The sequence below is a fragment of the Mus pahari genome, chromosome 16, assembly GCF_900095145.1.
Source record: "Mus pahari chromosome 16, PAHARI_EIJ_v1.1, whole genome shotgun sequence".
Lineage (NCBI taxonomy): Eukaryota > Metazoa > Chordata > Mammalia > Rodentia > Muridae > Mus > Mus pahari.
Window position 1 is genome coordinate 27,732,845 of NC_034605.1, and position 24,585 is coordinate 27,757,429.

The 24,585-nt window shown below is 41.4% G+C and overlaps 1 protein-coding gene across 3 annotated transcripts; it reads left to right on the forward strand.

Moving 5' to 3' along the window:
• Positions 1-3,230: 3,230 nt before the first annotated feature.
• Positions 3,231-20,573, forward strand: Slc17a2 (solute carrier family 17 member 2). 3 transcript variants are annotated; one of them, XM_021215870.2, is made up of 12 exons: positions 3,231-3,590; positions 7,717-7,829; positions 9,530-9,741; positions 11,927-12,160; positions 12,247-12,334; positions 14,825-14,911; positions 16,263-16,381; positions 16,488-16,649; positions 17,112-17,244; positions 17,331-17,478; positions 18,229-18,319; positions 19,530-20,573. In XM_021215870.2, exons 2-12 carry the CDS (start codon positions 7,802-7,804, stop codon positions 19,662-19,664), a joined length of 1,437 nt encoding a protein of 478 aa, XP_021071529.1. In that variant the 5' UTR covers positions 3,231-3,590; positions 7,717-7,801; the 3' UTR covers positions 19,665-20,573. The 3 variants fall into 3 exon arrangements, with proteins under 3 accessions (XP_021071529.1, XP_021071530.1, XP_029403141.1); XM_021215871.2 differs by having other exon boundaries at positions 18,229-18,353; positions 19,530-20,015; XM_029547281.1 differs by having other exon boundaries at positions 3,238-3,341.
• Positions 20,574-24,585: the final 4,012 nt, after the last annotated feature.

A 24,585-nucleotide genomic window follows, 5' to 3' on the forward strand; every position in this document is an offset into this window, starting at 1 on the left:
AGTCCCCACCCTCATTGGTGTGATGTCATTCTCCGTATACTTTCTTTTACTCCCATAGCCACTGAATTGTCTATTCAGTGCTTTATTCATCTAGAGAGGGTTAGTATTTTGTAATATTAAGTTTTTCTATCTAAGAATACAGTATTTGATTCCTGTCTCAGTTACTTTTCTATAGTATGATAAAACACACGACCAAGGCAAATATAGAAGAAATAGGTTTTTGTTGTTGTTGTTGTTGTTGTTCTTACAGTCCCTGAGGATTTAGAGTCTGTAATGATGGACACAGCGTGGCAGTTGGTTGCAGATATGCCTGCCAAGCTGGAGTTGGATGCTAAGAGCTAAGAGCCCACACCTCAAACTCAAGCTCCCAACAGAGAGTTCACTGGGAATGACTCGAGGCTTTGACAAGGCCCCCACTGACACACTTCCTCCAATAAGGCCACACTTCCTACGCCTCCTCAAACAGCACCACCAAACTGGAGACCAAACATTCAAATCTCTGATCCTGCAGTGGGCACTGATCATTCAAACCATCACAGTTCTATGTAGACAGAGCTTGCCTTGTGTCCTTTAATAATCTGTTGCTGTATTTTCCTTTTGACTCATACTGTTCTTGTTCAAGTAAGTCTTAAACATTCTATTGTTTTTGTTGCAGGAAACATTACGATGTTTTTCTATTTTTATTCCGGAAATTCTATTTCTACTACTGGGAAAAAGCAATCGATTTCTTGAAAGGAATTATCATGTTTGGAATCAGCTTACCAAATTCCCCTGATGGTTTTGCTGTAGTCCTCAATCATGGGGAAACATGGATGGTCTTTCTCCTATGCAGCCTATGAAACCAGCCACAGCTCCACCTCCTCTGAGAAGCCTTCCTCTGACATTGCAGAGTTGGCAGGAGACCTTGTTTGCTCTTTCCTACTACCTTGTGCAAGACTGCGTGGCCTGAGTTCATTACCCTTCTTCCTAGGTGTCTGTCTGTGTACAGCCTCACTCAGTGGACTTTGAGCTCTGTAGATCATGGGCCAGGCATTAAATCAAACAAATTGATATTCTCGGAAAAGAAGCATCATGTGTGGAAAATACCATATTAAAAAGAATTTAAAAAGTATTGCTGTTAATTGGGGACAGTTGTTAACAATCTAGAAAAACCTATATTTTTAAGACTTCGCCTATTCTGTTCTATTATTCTTGATGTTTATGAATGTTACAGATGTAAGATATTCAACTTTTTTTCTAGTACTGCGAACTAAACTGGAGGTATCCTGCAAACTAGAAAAGCAGTCTACTACTGAAATATATCTCTAGGTATTTATTATGAAGCTCAATGAACTCATAATTGTCCTGCCTCAGCCCCCCCAAATATAAATGGTCTAAGTGTGCCCTGTAATGAGTTTACTTAGCAATGGGGTATTATATAAAAACCACAGCATGGTAAGGAGTTTGAGCTAGCTCCAAAAAACCTTGACTTTTTTCATTGTGTGTGTTACTCAAGAATCTATTCATTCTAAAAAGCTATTGTTTACTGAGAACTTACTGTCTTATTCTATTCAGGCTTCTGTAAACTACCACAGCATGCCTCTGGGGGGAACTCAATTCATCAGACACTTTGACTTTGATCCAGTGTAATGCATTTTGGTCTGGTGTCTTCTAGAACTGTAAGAATAAGCATATATTGCTTTAAACATTCCAAGTCTGTTACTGATTTAATATAGCACTAGTAGAAAATTATGGGAGCTAGAGAGATGGTGTTGTATGGCAATGTCCTGCCAGATGAACATTCATCTTGAGGGATGTTCCTTAAGACGCAAGATGTTCAAAGAGAGGTAAAACATTACATACTGCAGGGAGCCTCCTTAAACAGTTAGAAGGCTTCAGGAAATCCCTGAAATTTACCAGACACATTTGGTCCCATCCAGTCTAAGTATAAATACACAGAGACAAGATAAGCAGCCTAAAAGAAACTCAAGGAAGCTTAGGTATCTGTGTAGTACTCTCTAGGTTTCTGAATTCTGTGAGCTGCCACCCATCCAGGGCTTGGCTTTTGGAGTTGCAGCTCTTATAAGCGACCCCTAACCTCTACTCCTTGTAAGTAACCGAAATAAGACTCAGGAGTTTGCCATGCTGGATTTTGATGGTATCCTTATTTTGGCTGGTCATATGTTCCCAATCTGAGTTAGCAGGTTTTTGTTCATGCCCCACCAGAAAATGTGACACAATAGATGGCTCAGTGGTTTAAAGCACATTCTGTTCTGGAGTACTGAGTTTAGTTTCCTGAACCCTCTTGAGGGAGGAGTCACAGGTACCTGTAACTCCAGCTCCAGGGTTTGGGGGGCTCCTTAGATACCCACATGCATGCCATACAGTCACACAAACAGACACATAAATAAAAATAAGAAAACTAATATAGTTTGGATTTTTTTAATAAAAAAAAACAAAAAACAAAAATGAATAGAGACCAGTAAGACTGGCTACGGAGCTGTGCAGCATAGGCTCTTTGGGGGACCATGATGATAGGATTGGGGTCAGAGGCTCAGCTGGTACTGAAACGCAGAGAAGGCAGGTCTTCGCCTTGTTTGTAGGAAGGCCTAGAGACTAACTAGAAAGATCTATCGCCATCCACATTCCAAAACCTAAAGCCACAAAACAAACCCAGGAGTCAGGAGCCAAGCAAAACCACATCTCTCTGGAGGAGCCAGAGAAAATGAAGGTCGGGAACAGGGGAATTCTCAGAGTCACAAGTTCACATCTGTTCACTGTGGGCACCAGAGGATGGAAGACAGTCTAGCTGATTGACTGGATCCCTCGGCAGGACCATCTCGTTCAGGCCATCTACCTGCTAGCAGATAGACGTCATCTCGTTAGTCCCATCAATCACTGGCCATTGCGCCCATTTCAACCCTGTTTCTTCATGTAGAAGGCAGTTCTAACAGGCGGGGTGCTTTGTCTGCAGATGAAGAAAGCTCTAGGCGTAAAGGTGGGGATGACCTCAGAGATTCAGGCTAAGGAGTCCCGCTCCTGCTACCATTCCCCGCCTCTTTCCACTTTCAGCGAAGTGGCTTGTTGACTGAATGGCTGTGCGCATAGTTCAAAGCAGAAAAATATAGTGACATCGTTGAGATACTCACTAGGTCGGTGAGAACTTGAAAGTGAAGTTAAAAATTAAGCAGCCATGCCAAATGCAGACTCTCTCTCTGTCCCTAGAGCACAGGGTCAAACCTGGCGGTGACTGTTACCACGTGACTCATTACGTTGCCCTGGGAAGACAGGAAGACACAGGAACACCTTTTTTCAAGCTAGCTTTCTAGTCTAGAGCTTTAAATACTAGTTTAATGGTGACGGTAAGTGTTTTTCTTCTTGTAAATAGGATGTTAATTACGAAGCTACCAGAGATGTATTCAAGGGAGGAAGTAATGTTAAGAGAACTCAAAATCACACCAACTGCTGCGTGAGGACTTCCATTGGGAATGGTGTCTGGTTCTGGAGAAGAGGCTTTCTTACAAAATAACAATCCAATCAAGACTCTAAGGTTTGAGAGGCCACTGGTGTCAAGCGCCACTGTGAATCGTGGTCACTAGCCGGAGGAACCTGTGAGTACTGACTGTGGTATGTAGATGTGTACAACTGGTTTTGGATGAAAACACTGAAACAGAACAGACAAAGTTGAGCTTCGTGAATGGGCTTAATGAGTCTTTTCCGGTTTTAATACACTCGATCTTGCCTCTCAATATGAGGAGACTGGCAGAAGCCTGATTAAGATGAAAATCAAGACAACTGAATGTGTCTGGAAGGCTTGCTGCCTTTGTACAGTTAAGAGGTCCCCAAGGAGACTACGGTAGGTGCCTGCAATGACTGGTAGCCATAGCGGACAGGATTTAGTGAGGAGAGCTTTCTCTCTTGTCCTACCCAGAGAGAATCCCAACTAGGAAGTGGAATTGCTACCCAGAGAGAATCCCAACTAGGAAGTAGAATTGTGGGAGGCTACACCTGTGCAATTGGCTTTTTGGCATAACTTTGTCTAGAATTTTCCCCTTGGGGTCTTCAAACAATTTTTTTTAACTGTGATTTAACATTGGTTGAGGGACCTCTCAGCCCCTCAGAAAAGTAGAGAGCTAATGAGTTGCCTGGCACTCAAGGGGTATTTTTTTTCCCTCTTGTTCTTTTCAGTCTGTGGGAAGCTGAGCGCTTTCTCATCCAAGGCAGATCGCACTTTAAAAAAGAAGTTTAAAACAAAACATTTTATTAAAATATTTTTATTTGCTCTATGCCTGCATTTGCCCATGAATCTGAGAGGTTCTAACATGGAGTGAGTGGGGGCATAGTGGCTGTCACTGCTGCTGTGAATGGCAGTGACATTTGACAATGTAGAACTCCTTGGAGGGACACACCTCGGCATTCTCCTCATGCAAACGGTCCCATGAGGTAGTATTGTCCTCTCTTTCCCTCTGAAACAATTAAGGCTCTAAGAGTTTATGAAACTTGCTATGGTTTGCACAGAGTGGGAATTGAGACTCTGAGTTTCTGGCTCCTGATATTTGAACAATATGCACCATTTGCTTTGTTTAAATCAGGAGACTGGGCTGGCAAAGTTATGCAAAATAAGCAGGTTGAGCCGGCCTTTAATCCCAGCACTCGGGAGGCAGAGGCAGGCAGATTTCTGAGTTTGAGGCCAGCCTGGTCTACAAAGTGAGTTCCAGGACAGCCAGGGATATACAGAGAAACCCTGTCTCGAAAAAACAAAAAAAAAAAACAAAAACAAAAACAAACAAACAAACAAACAAACAAAAAAACCAACCAACCAAACAAACAAAAAAGATAAGCAGGTTGTTGGGGGAACTCAAAGAGCAGTAGAAACATTATTGCAACAAAGTAATGAGTTCTAGACTAAGACTAGGATGAAGTCCCTTATGCAACTATGTCTATATCACCATTCCCCTCAAATAAAACCTGTTCTGTGTGCCTTATGCCTAACCATAATGTCTGTATTCCCTTTTTCTCCAATACAATCTATATTGTCCCAACCCTTTTTAAATATAAATTTTGCTTCGACTTAATCTGAACTGTGTGAGCTGTGTTTCTAGGTCTGCTTCCCAGAATGGGAAGGTCTTTGAAATTTTCCATGGTCTCAATGGTTTACAGTTAGAATGAGTGTACTGTCTTCATCAGTGACACTAATGGCTTGTGATTTCATGAGCCCTGATGGTTGTTTTGAAGCATGGTTTTCATTATCTCATTATGGAAAGGCTAAAGTTTCAAATGGCTGATTTTTATACTTATGAAAAGGAGAAGCCATCAACAACAAAACAATGGAAGGCTATTAAGACAGAATTCAAATACTTGAACACAGTAGAAGCTATGTGACTCCCCTGCCCATTCCCCCCACCACACACTTTCTCACCTCTCCACCGCTCTCTGCCCAGTGCTGATGGAATATATAACTCAGAGGCAAAGTTTTTGATTGGGACACATGAGGTACTAGGGTCAATCCTTGGGAGAAACAAAAGGGTGTTAAGACCATTCATTCTTTTGCATGAGACTTAAACAGAATGAGCAGAATAGGTTAATAATACAGTTCCACTAACAGAAAAAAAGCAAGAGATAATTGAAGGGTTTTTCTTTAATATCCAAATCAAAGTTCAACTTACACATTTATCACCAAATTTCCTTGGGGAATAAATTATTAAAACTTAGAATATTTCAAAATGAAGCTAGCTATTGTTCTTTATATGTAAGTTTACAATGTTAAGGGGGCAGGGAAGAGGCTGTTCTAATAAATAGAAAAACAAGCAGTCTGGCCTTTGGGAGACTGGGCACTGGCTCTGTGAACTGCAATGATGAGGCAACTGTCTAGTGTCCTGCACACATTTTGTACCTGGAAGCATATACCTGGAGCAGAAGACCTGTGTCTTTTGCCTCATCCAGATTCAAGTCACACTTGGAAGCCTTTCAGGTCAGAGCAACCAGCCAACATCTGCTCTGATGCTTACCCGTTCTTGATAGCAGTTGAGCCTCCATGAGGGTTCACTGTGATACAATACAGTTTCAGTTAACCCCAGCTTTCAGGAGGCTGAAATAGGAGGATCAGAAGTTCAAGGTCAGCCTGGTCCTCTAACTCTGTCTCAAAAAAAAAAAAAAAAAAAAAATCAAACCAACCATCCAAACAAAAATAAAAACACCCAAGAATATCTCAAAACTTAGATGTCTAATAGTTACTTATTAACTAATTTGGCTCCTATGTCTTAGCTATCTATTAACCTTTCTTTAAGGACATAGTTGGACTGGGGAGATAGCTCAATTGGTAAAGTGTTTGCTACACAAGCAAGAGACCTAGGTTCAAACCTCAGCACCTACAAACAAAACAGAAGTTTGGTGGCATGTGTTTGTTCTCCTAGTGGTAGGAAAGTAGGGACAGGGACTCCTGAGACTTCCTGACCAGGCAGCCCTGCCCAATCTGCAAAACCAGGTCCTGGTGACACACACTAATTCAACAAACAAGATGGACAGCTCTTGAAAAATGACATGTGAGTCTGACCTCTGGCTTCCACATGCACCTTCACATATGCACACATTACAATAGATAGTTTTGGATAAAATTCTTTATATCTTCCATAACGGCCTTCTGTCCTAAGTTCATTTAAGAGGGTGGGAATATCTCTTTAAATTTGAGTTCAGAAAGTATAAGATCCTGATTATGAAATATGATACGGGTGTTTTTAACAGTTGCTGAAGATACAATCTCAAATGGATATAATTTATAAGACTCTTAGAAGGTGTGTTCTTCCCTAAAGGAAGCAAATGTATGTATCCCTCTCAAAGAGATGCAAACACTGAATTACACACGTCCAAATTTGGAGCCATAGATTGTATTGGCTTTTTAAAGTAGCTAAATTAATTTATGATTACAGCAGAAACCCTCCATTCAGTATAATTTTATAATTGTTTTAAAGATATTGTCAGCTTAATAAAATGCTCGTTTTATGAGTAGTTAAAAAAAATACTCTAATCACAGAAGGAAAGTCAAGGCATCAGATGCTCATACTACATCTGCCCTCAGTCAGAAGTGGTGACTAATGCATGCTCAACATTTTCCCCACTCTTACGAAGTTCAGGGTCCCCTGCTAGGGAATGACGACTGACTGATTCTCACCTCAGTTGACATAATCAAGTTAGTCTCACATGAGGGATCCCCTAGGCCTACCTTCCAGGTGATTTAAGATTCTACCAGGTTGGCCATTACCACTGAGCATCACAGTGCGTGAAGGTCATGTAGCATCTTCAAAGAAGATGCCACAGAACACTGTGCTTGCCCAAAGGGAACAGAAAAAGAGAAAATGGTCAGGATGGGAGTAAAGGCTGCTCTGGAATGATCTTCTTCAGCTCTTGGGCTTAACTGTTCTATGTTTCGGTCTGCTCTAAATAATGGTACTTCCTAGCATTGAATGGTTCTCTGTGATTTGATAAAGGTTTTGCTCAGTCCTTCGTTCAGTTTCATAGCACCACTGGATGGTAGGAGAGTTTGCTCCAAAGATTAGAGTTCCTCCTAAAAACTCAGTCCATTGAAAGCATGGCCAGTGAATGTACAAGAGCCAGAATGTGGACGTCGTGAAGACGAACCAACAAGCCAACAGCGAATGCCTACCTCTTCCTCATCTCTAGAGGCAGCATGGGCAAGAGGAGGAGGCTGTGTGTCATTCTTGCACGATGCTCTTCTCATAGGTCAAAGCCTGTCGTCGTGGTGAAAGTGGTTTGGGGCAGAGGGAAACCCCGGCACAAAGTGCACATCATTCACCAGAGAAACAAAATGGATGAGAAGCCTGCCACCAGGAAAGGTAAGGTGCTGTCCTTGTTTGCAGGTAGTTAGAGAAAACTCAGGGCTTGGCCCCAGCTACTTCATTCATGATAGCTGTCTTCTCCCTGCCTTTTCTTTATATTGTACTCCTGGATGCTGATAGTAGAACATCAGACCCAACCTCAATCCCAAGATGCCACTTGCTTTTTTATTGTTAGGAGACACCATGGATTAGTCTTGCAGAAATTGAACCAAATGATCACTAAATCCTCTAGCCAAGGAATACAATGAGTTCTGAACAAGTGATTTAAAAGCAAACAGCCAGCTTAGCTGGTTTACAGATCCCTGTGGGACACATTTGTCCAATGTCTAGCCACTTCCTCTGAGCTTGGCAACTTAAATTGATATCAAAATAATTCATTTGTAGGCAGCTAGTTCTACCCGTGAGGCTACTGGGAAATTTCTTCCATTTATTTTTATGTTTCTTCACAGATCCTGTTCATGTCTCATAAGTCATAGTCTTCCAAATATGCAGGAGAAAAAAGCCTAAGCCATCAGTCACACGGACCTCCTTCTAATACCAACCCATTGCTTTATTTCGTTGGGAATAGACATAGACTATCACACATTATACGTACATTATACAAATACAATGAATGCATAAATACATGCATGTGTATTGCAACTCCATTGAATACTATTTTGTATCATTTTACCTATAAGTCTAGCAAAATTTCTTTTCCATTTTTGTTTGAAAAGCTGAAAAACCATGGAGGCAGGGTCTAGCAATACACAGGGGCGGGGGAAGTCAATGAAGTACTCATAGTACTGTGAAATATCAGCTCTCAGCTGGACGTGGTGGCAAACACCTGCAGCCCCAGATGTTCAAGAGGCAGAGCTGGGGGTGTGAGTTGAGCCTAGGAGTTCCAGACTCGTTTGAGCCACAAAATGAAAAGGAGGAGAAGACAACTTTCAGAACAGAAAGGGGAGAAGAATGTTATTTCTGTGACAGTTCAAAGGAGAATCTGCAAACTGAGAAGTGCTATCTCTGAAAGGCAGCTGACATGTCAAATCTCACAAGCTCTGTGAGAAATGAATGTACTAGATGAGATGGGCTGCTTCTGTGCACTGCAGAGGGGTGCCATTCGTGGTCAGCTCTGCCGTTATCTTCCCACTGTCTTATTTTAGAGAAATGTAGCACAAAATCCTTGCATTAAGGTTTTTCCCTTTCCTTGGCATCTGTCCCCACACTTTTAGAGAATATTTGCAAGATTCCAAACTCATCATGCTTTTTAAATCCAGCAAAATAGTACAGCGACAGTGTTTAGAGGACATAGGTTGATAAAAGGTGGGCATTGGGATTAGCTCAGCCTGATGACAACTGGTTTATAGTTTCCTTGTCATGGAAGGCTGAGGCAGGAGAGATGGCAAGTTCCTGGGGTACAAAGTAAATCCAAAGCCAATCAGGGCAACTTAACAAGACCAGCCTTAAAAGCATTCTAAAAGGGGCTGGAGACCAAGCTCAGTGGTAGGCTGCTTGCCTGGTAAGCACATGCAAAGCCTGGATTCAGTCTTCAGTATAAAAAAGAAAGGAAAAAGAAAAGGACAAGAGGAAACAAAAACCAAGATAGTAGTATTTGTTTGGTGTCATCTGGAGTTCTTTCATATGTAACCGCGGCAGAAATGGAGAGCAGCAGTTTCCTTTCCGGTGTTCATTGTGTAACCCTGTGTCCTGCCTAGGGTCGGGTTTCTGCACATTACGCTACGCGCTGGCTCTCATCATGCACTTCTCCAACTTCACCATGATAACGCAGCGCGTGAGTCTGAGCATTGCCATCATTGCCATGGTGAACAGCACACAGCACCAGGACCCAGCTAATGTGTCCACAGAGGGGCCTGGGATGGATCTCATCAGCAACCGGAGCAGAGGCATCAAGGACTATAGTTCCCGGGTGAGTGCGGTGGAGAGAGGGCTCTGTGCTGACAGAAAACAGACAAGAACAGGGGAGGGACACTTCAGTCTTGACTCTGCAGATTATAGAATCCAACCATAAACTGAAAAGGACTGAAATGATTTTCAAGCCTTTGCTTGAGTCTGTCATAATAATAATCTTTCACTGAAGTAACATTATAGAGATGTTGTAAGAAAAATGAAAGAAAAAATTAAAAATAGGGCTAATAAACTACTTGAGTTTCTTCAGAGAAAAACTAGTTACTGTCGAGGGAACCCTTCTGGATTGCCCCATTCTATTTGAGTCCCTGCAGCTCTCATTATTTCTTAAGCTATTTATAGCTTGGCAAATTCTATAGGATGACTAGAAATGCTTATGATTCTAGTCCTGTGGAGAATCTTCTCCAGTCAGCAGCTCCCTGACTGTGGCTGAGTTAGGCAGTTTGTCATCTATTTAAATTCTACCCCCATTTCTGTCCAGCTTAGATATGAGTGGTTCTTTTCATTCTCTTTTTTTTTTCATAAGTTACCATGTTTACCAGTTTCCTCACTTATCAATGAGGTAAATATTACCTTTATCACAGGTTCATTGCATATTTCTGTAAGAACCATAAAGATACCCTATTTTTGAAGGCATCCTTTAACCTGTCCTCATACCATCCCTATAATCCATGAGTTAGGACTGTCCTCATACCATCCCTATAATCCATGAGTTAGGACTGTGTTATCCTACTATTCACACTCCCGTGCTTGGGAACTCAAGGCACCTTCAAGGTGACTTCTGTCTGGACACGCTGCATCCCACCAGAGCCTGGTCTTCTTCCTCCACACACTCCGATCCCCCAGTGGCGGAGGAAGAACTCTGCTCAGAGCCAGACACTGTCACTGTCAGTGTGGGAGGAGTTCATATGCCAGATGCCGCAAGTCTAAATGTGCTTTTTATCCAACAGGAATGTGTCTTACTTGCTTTCTTCACACAAATCCCAGGCGGGTTTGTTTTTGGTTTTGTTTTTTCAAAAGATGCCTCAAAATCGCTCCCTCTCTGGAATCTTCCTAAACTGTTTTTTCTTCCTCAAGTTTTCTGTTCTATTTACGTCTACCCTCAAATGTTAATTCTAATATGAATCATATACTCTGAGTTATAATAATCTTTTTTCCTTGTTTATATTTTGAGACAGGGACCCTCTAGATAGCCCTGGCTGTCCTGTCCTAGTATTTGTTATGTATATCAGGCTGGCCTTGAACTCATGGAAATTTGCCTGCCTCTGCCTCCCTAGTGCTGGGCTTAATGGCTTGTTCCACCAATGCCCAGAGGCTAAACATCATTTCAGGTTAACAAAGTATTTCTTGTGTTACATCCTTTGGTGATCAGATCTAGATCCCTGGAGACTATTAAAGTACTGAGTTATTCATTCATAATGTATATCTTAGTCACGTGATTCTTCGAGGCAGACCATACATAACAACTAAATGTGATTTTGATTTTTTTTTATAAGAAATCAGAAAAGTTGTGTTCATTTTATTCAGTGAGAGTCGGTGGCACTTGAATTTTCAAAGAAGCTCTTTAGCATGGAAGCCATCCAGCTGAGGCTTGCTGCTGTTCTCAGACACTCATCTATCTTATTTAAAAAGACCATTTATCTTTTTAAAAAAGATGTATTAATGTTTCTATGTGTGAGTTTGCCAGTGTGTATGTATGTATACCTTCCAAATATGTGTCCCATATGTTCTCAGAAGCCAAAAGGACATCAGATGCACTGAAGCTAAAGTTACAGACACTTGTGAGCCACCACATGGGTTCTGGGAACCAAACCTGAGTCCTCTTCAAGAGCAGCAGGTACCCTTAACAGCCAAGACATCTCTCTAACTCCATAATCACATATCTTTATCTCTTTTCTTTATCTCTTACATTTAGAATTTTCCCTCCCATTAAGGGAAACAAATTAGGGATAGAGTTGGTTATTTGTAAAAAACAAACAAATAAGCAAACAAAAATAAGTTAGGTAAAAATCTGAGGGAAAAAAAAACCTGTAAATCAAACTAAGTATTTATAATAGAATTATAATAGATTTTCTTGAATACAGAACAACTTTAGGTGTAAAGTAGTTTTTCAGATCAGGACTTTTTAGCAAAGAGGATGCTCCTGCTAACTGACTACTAACTCTCACCCTTCCCGTCTTTTCCAGGCTGCTGTCTATCAGTGGAGCACAGAGACCCAGGGCATCATCTTTAGCTCTATCAGCTATGGAATCATACTGACGTTAATACCAAGTGGATACTTAGCGGGGATATTTGGAGCAAAGCATATCCTTGGCGCTGGGTTGCTCGTCTCATCCCTGCTCACGCTGTTTACTCCACTGGCTGCCGACTTTGGGGTGATTTTGGTCATCGTCATTCGCACAGTCCAGGGGATGGCACAGGTACCCCGCTACTATTCTCAGACTGAGTGGGATACAGATTCCCGACATCTGCAAAACCACAAAGGTCTCAATCACTTTCCTTGCAGGGAATGGCCTGGACTGGTCAGTTCACAATTTGGGCAAAGTGGGCCCCGCCACTTGAACGGAGCAAGCTCACCAGCATTGCGGGTTCAGGTGAGGATGTGTAAGTGTGTTAGTGGGTTGTGCTTTGCTCTGTTCTTCTGTGACGCAGGTGATTTCAATATTCAAGAAAAAAAAATAGAGGAAGATGAGACAATTGTGTAACAAAGGAGAAACATACATCTGTGCTGTAAAGCCTCAGGCTCAGGAGTAAGGCCAAGCATTGTGACCTACATCAGTCAAAGGCTAAGGCCCGATGGGAAAAAAATACTGAGCTTTACGACAGGTAGAAACGGAATTGGTCACAGTGGCTATTGTCTGTCATCCTAATACTGAGGAGGCAGAGGCAGGAGGATTGCGAGTTTGAACTCAGCTCGTATTATAGAAAAGTACATTTTCTTGAGACTCTGTTTCAAGAAAGAAAAGAAGAAATGCGTAAATGAAAACCATGTTGCACTCACATTTCAAGAAAATATTGGAGCGCAAAGTAAGGACTCAGAGGGGCCAAGAGCAAAACCGACTGGAAGGTGAAATAGCCACGCCATTCTGGTGTTCTGAGCTAAGAAACTCCTGTAACTCTCTTAGGTGGATGCTGTTTTTCCCGCTTTCATCTCACAGAGAAGGGAGTCAGTGTATGTAGAGATTAAGAAAGTGGTCCAAACACAAACAAACAGTAAGTAGTAGAACCAAGATTTAAGCCTAGGCTCTTTGTTCTCAGAGCACACATTCTTGGTCATAATACAAGAAGGACCCTCGTAATGTGTGGTCTCACCAAGGCCCCCTCAGGGGCAACTGCACAGCAGCTTGTGGACCTGAGAAGACATATGTAAAGGACAGATCTGAGGTTCTATCAACAGCTTGCTCATGGGTCCAGCAGAAGCCACACCCTGCACTCTGTTCCCTTACAGAAACCCTCCTGCTTGTTACTCTGCCACCACTGTCATGGCTTCGTCTATCTCCAAGTGTTACCTGCTAGTCTTTCTTCTCTGGCTGAATTTCCTCTTTTCATTGATGCTAATTTATTTTTTTGTACTGCTGAGGCAGTTCCATGTGTTAGGTTTAGGGTTAGGGTTAGGGTTAGGGTTAGGGTTAACCCTAACAAATGTGCCCCCTTACAAATATCGAATAAAGACTCACTTTCTTATACTGATAAATGGTCAGGCATTTTGTTACAATGTGCTGACCCACTCAGCTCCCTCTGCAGTCCAGGATCTGGTAGCATGAGTTGTCCACAGCTGTCATTACTTCCTCCATGGCTCTCAGCTCACAGGTTCATGTCTTTAAAAGATTCTATACCCCGGGTTTTGTTAAACCCACAGCTATATACTGCCTTCTTCATATAATTGTCTAGTCTTCTAGTTGCAGTCAATTTAATTTTATCTGTTCCCATTGTACATTATAATTTTATTATTGTCTTTACATTCTAATATCACTTCTCAAATGGAAGAATAGAACTGTGTTGTGATACCAATTGAGTGGGAGCAACATCTAGTATTTAAAACATAAAGGTGAACAGAGAGGATAGAGCAGGGAAGGAGAGAATAGAATAGAATTGATAGAAAAGAAAGGAAAAGAAAAAAGAAAAGGAAAGAAAAGAAAAGAAAAGAATTGAATAGAATTGAATGAACTCCTTCCACACTGGGCAGGTGACTATGTAGTCGTGAAAACTTTCTTAGGTTTGTATATATGGTTGTATGTGCAAGTGCTTGTGTGCATTAAATATGTATAATATTGCTGTGTAAAAAGCATTTCCTACTGTGAACCTGTAAAATGCATAGCTATAATATTTTTTCAGCTTTGTTTATTTGGTTGTTGCTTATTTGAGGCAAGGTTTTTCTAGACAGCCATAGCTGGCCTGGTTCTATTGACATAGTCCATAGTGCCCTCACATGCATGTCAATCCTCTTTCCTGAGACTCCTGAGTGCTAGGATTACAGAGACGTGCCTTTGTGCCTGGCTGTTGCTTTTGTCATTGTAGACCCCAAGGTCCCATTGTAATCCAGCTGGAATACATTTGTGATAGTAAATTTTGCTCATTGTTCTCTCACCAATTAGAACAAAGTTTCCTTGAACATAGGGACTGTGCCTCTCTAATTCTGAAAGTCTTTGTGTTTCTGCACCCAGCTTCACATTCCACCATGGTGAGCTGGACTTATAGAGAGTTTCGTTTCGTTTCGTTTCGTTTCTTTTCTTTTCTTTTCTTTTCTTTTCTTTTCTTTTCTTTTTTTTCTTTCTTTCTTTCTTTCTTTTTTTTTTTTTTTTTTTTTGAGACAGGGTTTCTCTGTGTAGCCCTGGCTGTCCTGGAACTCACTCTATAGGCCAGGCTGGCCTCGTCTCTCTGATAAACTGAGACGTTAAGAGTTGACCACATTGCTGGTACAAAGCTACTGAAGTAGGCACAGTGCTCGTAATTTCTCATGATGTTGGGAGAGTCTAGTGAACAAAATCCTCTCATCACCTAATAATTCCAAACCAGCCTAGGGACAATGTTCACATTTTAGCCACTGCTACCTCCATAAGGATTCCCCCTTGTCTTCCCTTTAGGGGCAGCGTTTGGGTCCTTCATCATCCTCTGTGTGGGAGGATTAATCTCACAGGCACTGGGCTGGCCTTTTATCTTCTACATCTTTGGTGAGTCACTGTCTGTCTTAACACTTCTACTTCTTTGTTTTCAGATAGACATCACTCAGCCTCTCCCCAGTTTCTTCGCTAAATGGAAAATTATGAAGAATGTTGAAGATTGGTAGCTTTCTTAGTATAGTTCATGAATCTTGGTCTCATACTTTCCAGAGGTTCGGCCAATCTATAAGCACAGGGTAGATGAGATCACTCTCCGCAGCTTTCTGAGAAGCTTTTGAGAAATCAGTTACAACGCCTCTCCTGTTTGCCACACACACACACCTCCCAGTACCTCTACCATCACTCCTCGAGTGCCTGGTCTCCTGCTGCTCTGCAGTTAAGACATCAAAGCTGATTGAGAGCACCTTCAATGTGTCTACACATTTTGTAATAATTATTACATTTATCCAATATGCCTTTAGCCTGTTCTCTATCAAGGGAATCATGGAAAGCTTAACTCAGATCTTCCTTCCTTCACGGAGCGTTCTGCAGCCTGTTCTTCAGGTCCAGCCATTCTCCCCTCTACGATCTTTTATTGGCACTTTCTGTTCAGGACATGTGATGTTTCTTGTCTCATTAAACTGTGAAATGCTTAGATCAAAGGATCCGTTATATAATGTTTTCCAGATTGCTATGGCGATCATAGTATCTGAAATTTAGCTCCCAGTAAAACAACAGATTAACCAGATAGTGTGGAAGGGATTTAAAGAACAACTAGTTTTCAAAATCTTTTAACATAGAGTATTTTTGAAATGATGCCTACTCCTGAGGCAGAGAGAGGCACTAACTCTTCCACTAATACTGTGAGTCCCAGTCATTTTGTTTCACACATGTTAATCAGGCATGGAAAAACTGCTCCTGCTTGGACTCCACAAGAGAGCTGTAGTTTGAATACAAATAGCCACCTCTTGCAAACATATTGAAATATTTCTGTGCCACAATGACTGACACCGTGACAAGTGGTTTCATGTATGCATAACAACTTTTTCTTTAGTTTCAACCACACAAACCAAAACAAGACAATGACATGTGTGCCAAAAAAAAAATTACTGATAAGACCATATATGGCTATGAATAAACACTGGATCCTTAAGCCTTGGCTGTACTGATTTATTTTCATGCTCACATTATCTCCAAGATTCTGACATTGACAAAAAGCAAGTTTATATTTGTGAACTGGCATCTAGAAAGGTTCAATAGAAGGAGATTTATAGGATAGAAAAGAGAAAAGAGAAATTTAGTTCTATATGGTAAAATATTCCCACGTTGGTATGAGGGTAGAAAGGCTGTGATATTTCAGACAAAACATTATTCTTCCACTCTATGAATCAACCTGAAGTATAACTGCATCCCTACTTCCCAGGTAGCATTGGCTGTGTCTGCTGTGTCCTGTGGTTCACGGTGATTTATGATGATCCCATGCATCACCCATGCATAAGTGTGAGGGAAAAGGAGCACATCACATCCTCAGTGGCTCAGCAGGTACTCTGCACCCACTCCTTTCACTCGTGGACCATGCAGATGTCTGCAGAGCACTGTTTCTAGGGTAACCTATCCTAATGCCGATGTCGATTTGATGTCCTTTCAGTCGAGTTCTCCCAGAAGATCGGTCCCCATAAAGGCGATGGTCAGATGCCTACCACTGTGGGCCATTTTCATGGGTTTTTTCAGTCATTTCTGGCTTTGCACCATAATTATAACATACCTACCGACGTACATCAGCACAGTGCTGCATGTTAACATCAGAGATGTGAGTACACTCCTCTACTGTGACTGTGACAATAATGACTGCAGTCCTGCACTGCCCACTATATTCCAGTGTATAGAATTATATTCCCCTTCACCATGGTGATGACAGGCAGTGCCATGACTCCCATTTCACAACAGTGGAACTGAGACTTTCAGAGGTGAGATAATTAGCCGCGGGGTCCGTGACTACTGAGACTGCTGCCTGGTGGAACTGCTGTGCATCTGGGTTCTTAATCGCCATGTTCTTCTGCCGTACCTCCTGGTCCAGAAGTTTTCCCCAGAAACTGGCATCCCTTTTCTCGGGTGTCATTTCTCTGGCCTCTAGTGCCTTTCCAGGTGGCAAGGGTGCTAGTTTGCCTCCAACAACTGGGAATGTCAGAGGTTAGGCTAAGGTCAGTCTGTGTGAGAAGCGCTGGCGCCCAACACTGCTCTGTGATGTTCTGTGTACGTTTCCTTCTTTCAGAGTGGCGTTCTGTCCTCCCTGCCTTTCATTGCCGCCTCAAGCTGTACAATTTTAGGAGGTCAGATGGCAGATTTCCTTCTCTCCAGGAATCTCCTCAGCTTAATCACAGTTCGAAAACTCTTTTCATCCCTGGGTAAGGACAGGTGTGTGGATTCAGGTAACCACTCCCCTTCCTGTGTGTGCTTCGAGAAGCCTCTTGACACATTCCCCATCCTCCAGGGCTCCTCCTTCCATCCCTTTGCGCTGTGGCCCTGCCTTTTGTGACTTCCAGTTACATAGCAACCATTGTTCTGCTGATACTCATTCCGGGGACCAGCAATTTGTGTGACTCAGGGTTCATCATCAACACCCTAGACGTTGCCCCCAGGTAAGGGCTTTACCTGTCTATTGCCTTTGTCAGACCACTCACGTGATGGTAGATCTCAGGGTCAATGCCAGTGTGCAAAGCGTGTCTGTTGTTGATGTGCACTAAACCAAAGTGAAGTGACAGATAAGTAGAAATGTTGGTTTACAGCCATGACCACGTGTCTCATTTCTGGATAGAGAAAAGTTTTTCAAGTTCCCTGGTAAGAGATTAAACTGTGTGTTTTGGGAAAAGGCCACAGACATCTGTTTTGGACATTCCCAGGGTGTTTACTATGCCCGCCACCACACATAGACTACTCACCACCAGCCAGACCTATGCTAACACATTCTCAGAAATCAATATGTGTCATCGTCACAAATACATTAGGTAGATCCTATTCTGACCCCATGATTTAGGGAAAGGAGACTGAAGCACACCGGCATATGCAACCTGCCTGTGGTCACACAAGGGCAGAGCCAGGATCTAAAGGCATACAGTTTGGCTTCAGAGTTGGAAACTTGTCTGTTATGCAAACTGCCCTCTGCACTGAACGCTGTTGTGAAAAAAGTTCCCACAGAAACGACTTCTCTGGTTATTCTAGCTATTGATTCAATGGATGGCTGATTTCAAAGTTAGTAAATAAACATCTCTTTGGATATTTTTAAGTAAGGAAAACTACTAGGCCAAATGACCTTGCCATTAAAAATGTGTTTCATGAAAGTTGAACTTCTGCTATGGATGGTTTTCTACATAGAATCCTCTTCTCCACAGATATGCAAGTTTCCTCATGGGCATCTCAAGGGGATTTGGTCTTACTGCAGGAATCATCTCATCCACTACCACCGGATTCCTTATCAGTCAGGTTGGGCATGTTATTGAACATCTGCAAGTGGCAGGTATTGTTTTAGGCATTGAAAATATACACCGTGCTCTCAAAGGTTGTACAGATGGCCAGGGGAAGCAAGCATGGATTTGAACATTCAGTTCATGAAAATCAGACTGTGTCATGTCATGCTTCCCAGGGAAAGAAAAGTGAAAAGCTGAGTTTGTCAAAGGGAATTGGTATTCATTTTGTGAAAAATGAGCTGTTTGGGTGCAAGTAACAGTTTTCCCATGACTTCTGGGGGTATAGCAAGAGGGGGTGGAGAGATAGCTCAGCAATTTAAGACGAGGCTCACAACCAAAGAAACAAGAGAGAGGCCTTCCTTATGATGAGAGTGAATGAATGATGTCAAGAATTAGTAAGTGATGAAGATGGGAGAAGGAAGAGGGAGGTCACGAAGAGTCCAATCAGATTAATTGTAGACAGTTTGAACATCGGTAAAGGGAAAAACTAATATCTGAGGGTCCTTATTAATAAAGACATCAATCTGTAGGTAGAGGAGAGCAGCTGTATGACTTTAGGGAACATGGGCTGAGAGGTTAGCTCTCAGCCTTTAGGTGTAGTCTACTGAGCAAGAGGGAAGGCAGTAATGAAGACGCAGGCTGGGATGGAAGAACTGGAGTGTCAGCCTGAGAAGCAGAATTTTGTTTTGTTTTTAGTACAGCTCGATGACCTAGATTATAGGCTAATTTATGAGTAAATTTGTAAGAATTCACTAGGATGATAATGGAAACAGTGAATTGGCCTGACAGGAGAGTTTATCAAACAGGTCAGATGTAGTTCACAATATATTGAGAAGTCCATGTAAGGAGCTGAACTGATTGAAGTCAATAGCTAAAAAACTAAACAAAACAAGAAGGACCGACCTTAACTATGCATTTTGGCATAATTGTAAAGCTTCACATTTATAATTGTTCAAGTCTATATTTCTGGAGAAGCATCAGTATTGCTTAATTTGTTTTCATTTGTGAAAGTAGCTACCACAACATAGGACCCAATGTGCCTTTTAGAGTCATTTGGTTCCCAACAGTTTCATGACCCTGTTGGCCAACAGGATACTAAGTGTGTTCTGTGTTTGCCCCTTAATTTGTGTGTGATTAGCAATGCAATATGCAAAGCAGAGGACTTGTAAAATTGGTAGGAAAGAAATTTATAACATTAATAATTCATTGTATGTTTTTGTGTTCAGGATTCTGAATCAGGATGGAGGAATGTGTTTTTCCTGTCTGCTGCTGTCAACATGTTTGGTCTGATCTTTTATCTCATATTTGGACAAGCAGAAATCCAGAACTGGGCCAAAGAAAGGACTCTCACCCGCCTCTGAGGATATAGGGTTGGAGACCAACCAAAGTGCTGACCCTTAACATATTTAGCTTATCACCATTCTTTCTTTGTACTTATGGCTAGGCTCACAACCAAAGAGACAAATACTTCTCTACTCTGGTTGGGTGCTTGCTTTTTCCAAAGAGCTTCAAAAGCAGGTCCAGGCTACCCTCCAGAGTGAGTTAGTCTGGGGTGGAACCCAGGTGCCACTAAGTTTTAGACTCCCGGGAAGTTTTTCATGCAACATGTAACTGTGGTTGACAATTGGTAGAGGACTTTGAAGTCAATTTGAGATGCCTTTGAATTTTCCTCTTTGGAAAGTACTAGATGAATAAAAATCTATCTGAAATAATTTGATAAACACCTTCTTTGAGACTGTTAGGAACACAGGGAAGGTCTTATAAGAATTGTAAACCTATAATCATAGAATTAACTTTATTCCTTTTATAATACTCCAGGAAACATGGGTGTTTATGCAGTTAGATGCTGTTAAAATAGATATGCTAAGATTAAACAGAGTACATTAAAGTTATGTAGAGTAGGATTTTTTTCTAAAGGTGGAACAATATTTATGAATCCTAGCCAATTTCTTGGAGGTTGTGACCAGAAAATAATGAGAAAATGAGTCAATGAATGAAGTTAAAATTGAATACAGAAAGAGAGATTGAATAGATACCAGAGAGGGCAAAGTGAACACCTCAAAACATTATCAGAGTTTAGTCATGTGGTGAAACTAGAAGGAGAAAACAGAAACACTTTTAAGTGAACATCAGGGAAGAAATTGGTAAGGGTTAAATGAGCTAGAGAAAGGCTTGGGGAGAAATTGCATAAGAGACGTTCATCCTGAAGATAAAGACTGTGTGGTCCTCATATTCTCCCAAAGAGTCATATTCAACAACAAAATGAAATTCAGTAGTAATTGGTTTGGGGTTTTAATGTATACAATATACTGTAAGTTACCTCCATATAGATGGCTTATCCTATTTTTGCCTCAAATTTCTTAGAAAAAGTGTTTTAAAAATCATATTAGGAATTTCAAAATGAGTGCAGGACAAGAACCTTTGATTAATTCTTAAGGGGAAGAGAATCTTCTAATCAGGCGAGAGTAGAACAAGAGGTAATTTTGGCCAGAAGTTGTAAGGTAACAGTTGGTGTCAGGTCCTGAGGGTGACGCTGAGATAATAGCCCATTGGTTCTGCTTTTCAAATATTTATAATACATAGTGTTGCAGTAAATCTCCTCCCAAATATGCCCCAGCAATGAAAACACAACACAGTTAATATGAACACATGCTCTGTGCCTAGATTGGGCAGATCTACTGCTACACTACCATCTTCCACCCCTTAGAAGCTGCAGTTTCTTCAGGCCATGTGCTTCTGCTCTGCTTTTCTTCATCTTCCTCCTCCTTTGCATCCTCTCCCTCTTGCATTTCTCCTTCTTCTCTCTCCCCATCTTCTGCTCCACCTTCCCTTTCATCTGCCCAATCATCAGCTCTCCTTTATTTTACAAATTAAGGTGGGAAGCAGATTTACAGGAAATCACCTGAGTGCTGACTCATTCCTTGTTCACAGCCCCTCATGGGAGAACAGAATTCACATCAAATATAATTAGCCCCAGGACTATCCACAACTGAATAGAGGGAGATTATATAATGAATTGGCACGTTATGTATGAAGGGACAGAGAGCTCTCAAGGAATGATTGTAACCTGGGGGTTAAATTGAGAGAGGGAAGAAAGAAGTGGATAAGAGGAAATATGGGGAGAGAAAGCTAAAACTAAGGGCCATTAGAAGGGTCATATAGGGGTTGGGGAGCAGTGGGAGGGGGAAGGGGATAGGGGATATTCGGAGGGGAAACTAGGAAAGGGGATAATATTTGAAATGTAAATAAAGAAAATATATAATGAAAAAAGAAAAATAGAAGGGTCATATGGAAAACTACTAGCATAGAAGCGTCTTAAATATATATATATACACACACACACACATATGAATAAAAGAAATATAAATGGAATCACCGAGAAATAGGAGACAAAGCTCTAACTAGGCATCTTCTAACACCAAATAAAACCTCTAGTGTGAGAAATGACTTACATCTAATTGAGTTGTTGGCTGGAGATGGCCATGGGAAGCCACAAGTGACCCAAGCTATTGCCAAGGTCATTGGTGGCTCTCCACAAACTGATGGTTAGACCCTATTGCTGAAAACCACACCTACATTCCTCACCGAACACTGAAAAGTTGTACTGGTGCCCACCTAGCACCTTACTGACGAGTTCATGGTTGAAGAAGGCACTCTACATGCTACCAGAGGAGAAAGGAAAACACCAACCTAGCTAAGAACCTTGGCTCTACAATAGTGATCTGCTCGAATAACATGCTGGTAAGTAGGGGCAAAAAGGATGTGGGAGTAACTAACTATCTGATGTATTTAAGGTGGTCCATTCCAAAAAACAAAACAAATCAAAAAACAAAAACAAAAACAAAAACAAAACATGCCTAAGAATCCTCATTTGGTCAATAACCCGAGACTAGATAGGTCATAGACCTAGAAGAAAGACAAATACTACTATTCAGCGAAAGAAACATGACAATAAAATGAGTCCTAATGACCTTTTGCTATACTCACAGATAAGTGTCTTGCTCAGCCATCATCAGAGAAGCTTCCTCCTGTAGTAGGTGAGAACACATACAGAGACCCACAACTGGACAATGTGCAGAAAGTGAGAGACCTTGGAACACTCAGTCTAAATGGGATGTCTCCATCACATTCTTCCCCTCAGGGTTCAGGGAACTTTGGAAAAGTAGAGGAAAAGATTGTAAGAGCCGATGGGGATAGAGGACCTCCAAGGAGACAAGGCCTTTTAGACACCACAGGGTTGATGCCCATGTGAACTCACAACTTTTGTGAAAGCGTACCCAGTATGCACATGTCTAAGCCAGAGAGGGCACCAGCACTGAGAAGGACGTGGACACAAACCCCCATTCCTACCCAGAAGGTGTCTCCAATTGGCAACCATTCAAAAAGCAGAACTTTGTTTCCTCTAATGGAGTCAGACTGGGTATACAACTGGCACGCAAAGGCAGGCCCATGCCTAGCAGTAGATGACCAACACAAAAATCAACTCAATGATATTCTTGAAGGTTGCTTCTGTTTTTTGTTTTGTTCTGTTGACTTGCAATGCTTTGCTTGCTTTTTTAAAAAATTACCTTACAGGTATTTTGCTTATACATTATGGTTTTTAATTTTATATTTTTGCACAAGTCTTATGATTGCATGAATATATATCATTACATCTATGTGCGTTTCTTGTATTTTCTCTTTGGCTCTTTTTCCCCCTGTTTTTATGTTTGTTTGGTCTATTCTAGCTTATTGAAACCACTTTTACAGTGGTCAAATCTTGTTGCTTTTATGGGGAAGAAAGGTTGATACACGAGGTCTCTCTATGTAGCCCACACTGTCCTTGAACTCATGATCCTCCTTCCTCACTCTCCTGAGTGCTAAGTTGTCCAGCCTATGCCATCAGACTCGCTGCTCAGTTGCTTTTCTGAAACCGGGCAAAGCGGAGGTCGGAGGACAACCCCAGCTGTTGCTACAGGGGAATCACCCACTGGTTTTATTTTTGTTTTGAGATCTCTCATTGTTCTAGAAACCGAAAATTAGAGCAACCTGGGCAGCCAATGAGTTCCAGAGATCTACAAGTTTCTGTCTCCCCGGCACTGGGGATTGAAGCACATGCTACCATGCTCAGCATCTTTTTAAATACAGCTTCTAGGGAATCTAACTCAAGTCCTAATGCTTACCCAGAGGGACTTTGCTATCTCCCCAGCTTCCCTACCTTTTCGCTATGTAACTCTTCAGCTCTAGAAAGCACTTAATCTAGTGCTATCAGTGAATTATCTCCAATGGTCCAACTTTATGGACCTATGTGTAACACCATCACCTGGGGGATATCATAGAAAGCATGCCATGGATGTAAGGAGGAGGGCACAGAAGAGTACAGAGACTGAATGACCCAAAGAGCAATGCAATGCACCCTCACCTACAGCCACTCCACCCTGTAAAAGTTCTTACTTGGGAGTGATTGTCTAGATGATGTAGAGTGGCATACACGGAGCCTGGTGCATGGAATTTGGATGTCAAATGAGTCTTTAGCCTCACACTCAGAGGGATGAATTAAAAAATGTCCAAGAGGCTCAGGATATTGGCATAGACTATAACTCACAACCCTTGTACAATAAAATCAAGAAACCCTTTCCTCTTGGGGAGATATAATCATTATTCACATATTCCTCCAAAATTGTTACCAAGTTTTGCACTGGCTTCTTTATTTTTTTTTTTTAAAGACACCTAAAAGCATTTATTTCATGCAAAAATTTAAATAGGATTGTGTGCACAGAAATAGTGTACACATCCATGCTGAACAATGAATGCCAAGGAATACAATATTGTTGTAACAATTGTCTGTAAAATAAAAATTGCCCCAATTATCAGACAAAAATAAAATGCCTATTTCCCAACAGCATGGTGCCAGACGTCAAGAGCAGCTCTGCACATCTCTGATCCCCACAAAGCTGCCAGGGTCCATCTACTGATATTAAAACAAAACAAAACAAAACAAACAAAACAAAACAAAACAAAACAAACAAAACAAAACAAAACAAACAAAACAAAACAAAACAAAACAACCAGAACAAAACAAACTCTAAAAGCAAAACCAACCTATTTTACATTAATAATAAAAATCTGGTGACAAAAGTTATAAAACCAAATCCAAATCCTGGACAGTCTTTACTCCCTGAAAACCCCCAATTATTCCATAATAATCATAGGAATAAAGCCCATTTTAAAGTGATATGCCTTATGAAACAATATGTACACTTATTAAACTAAAATGGGAGAAATCATAATATGAAGTGTTTA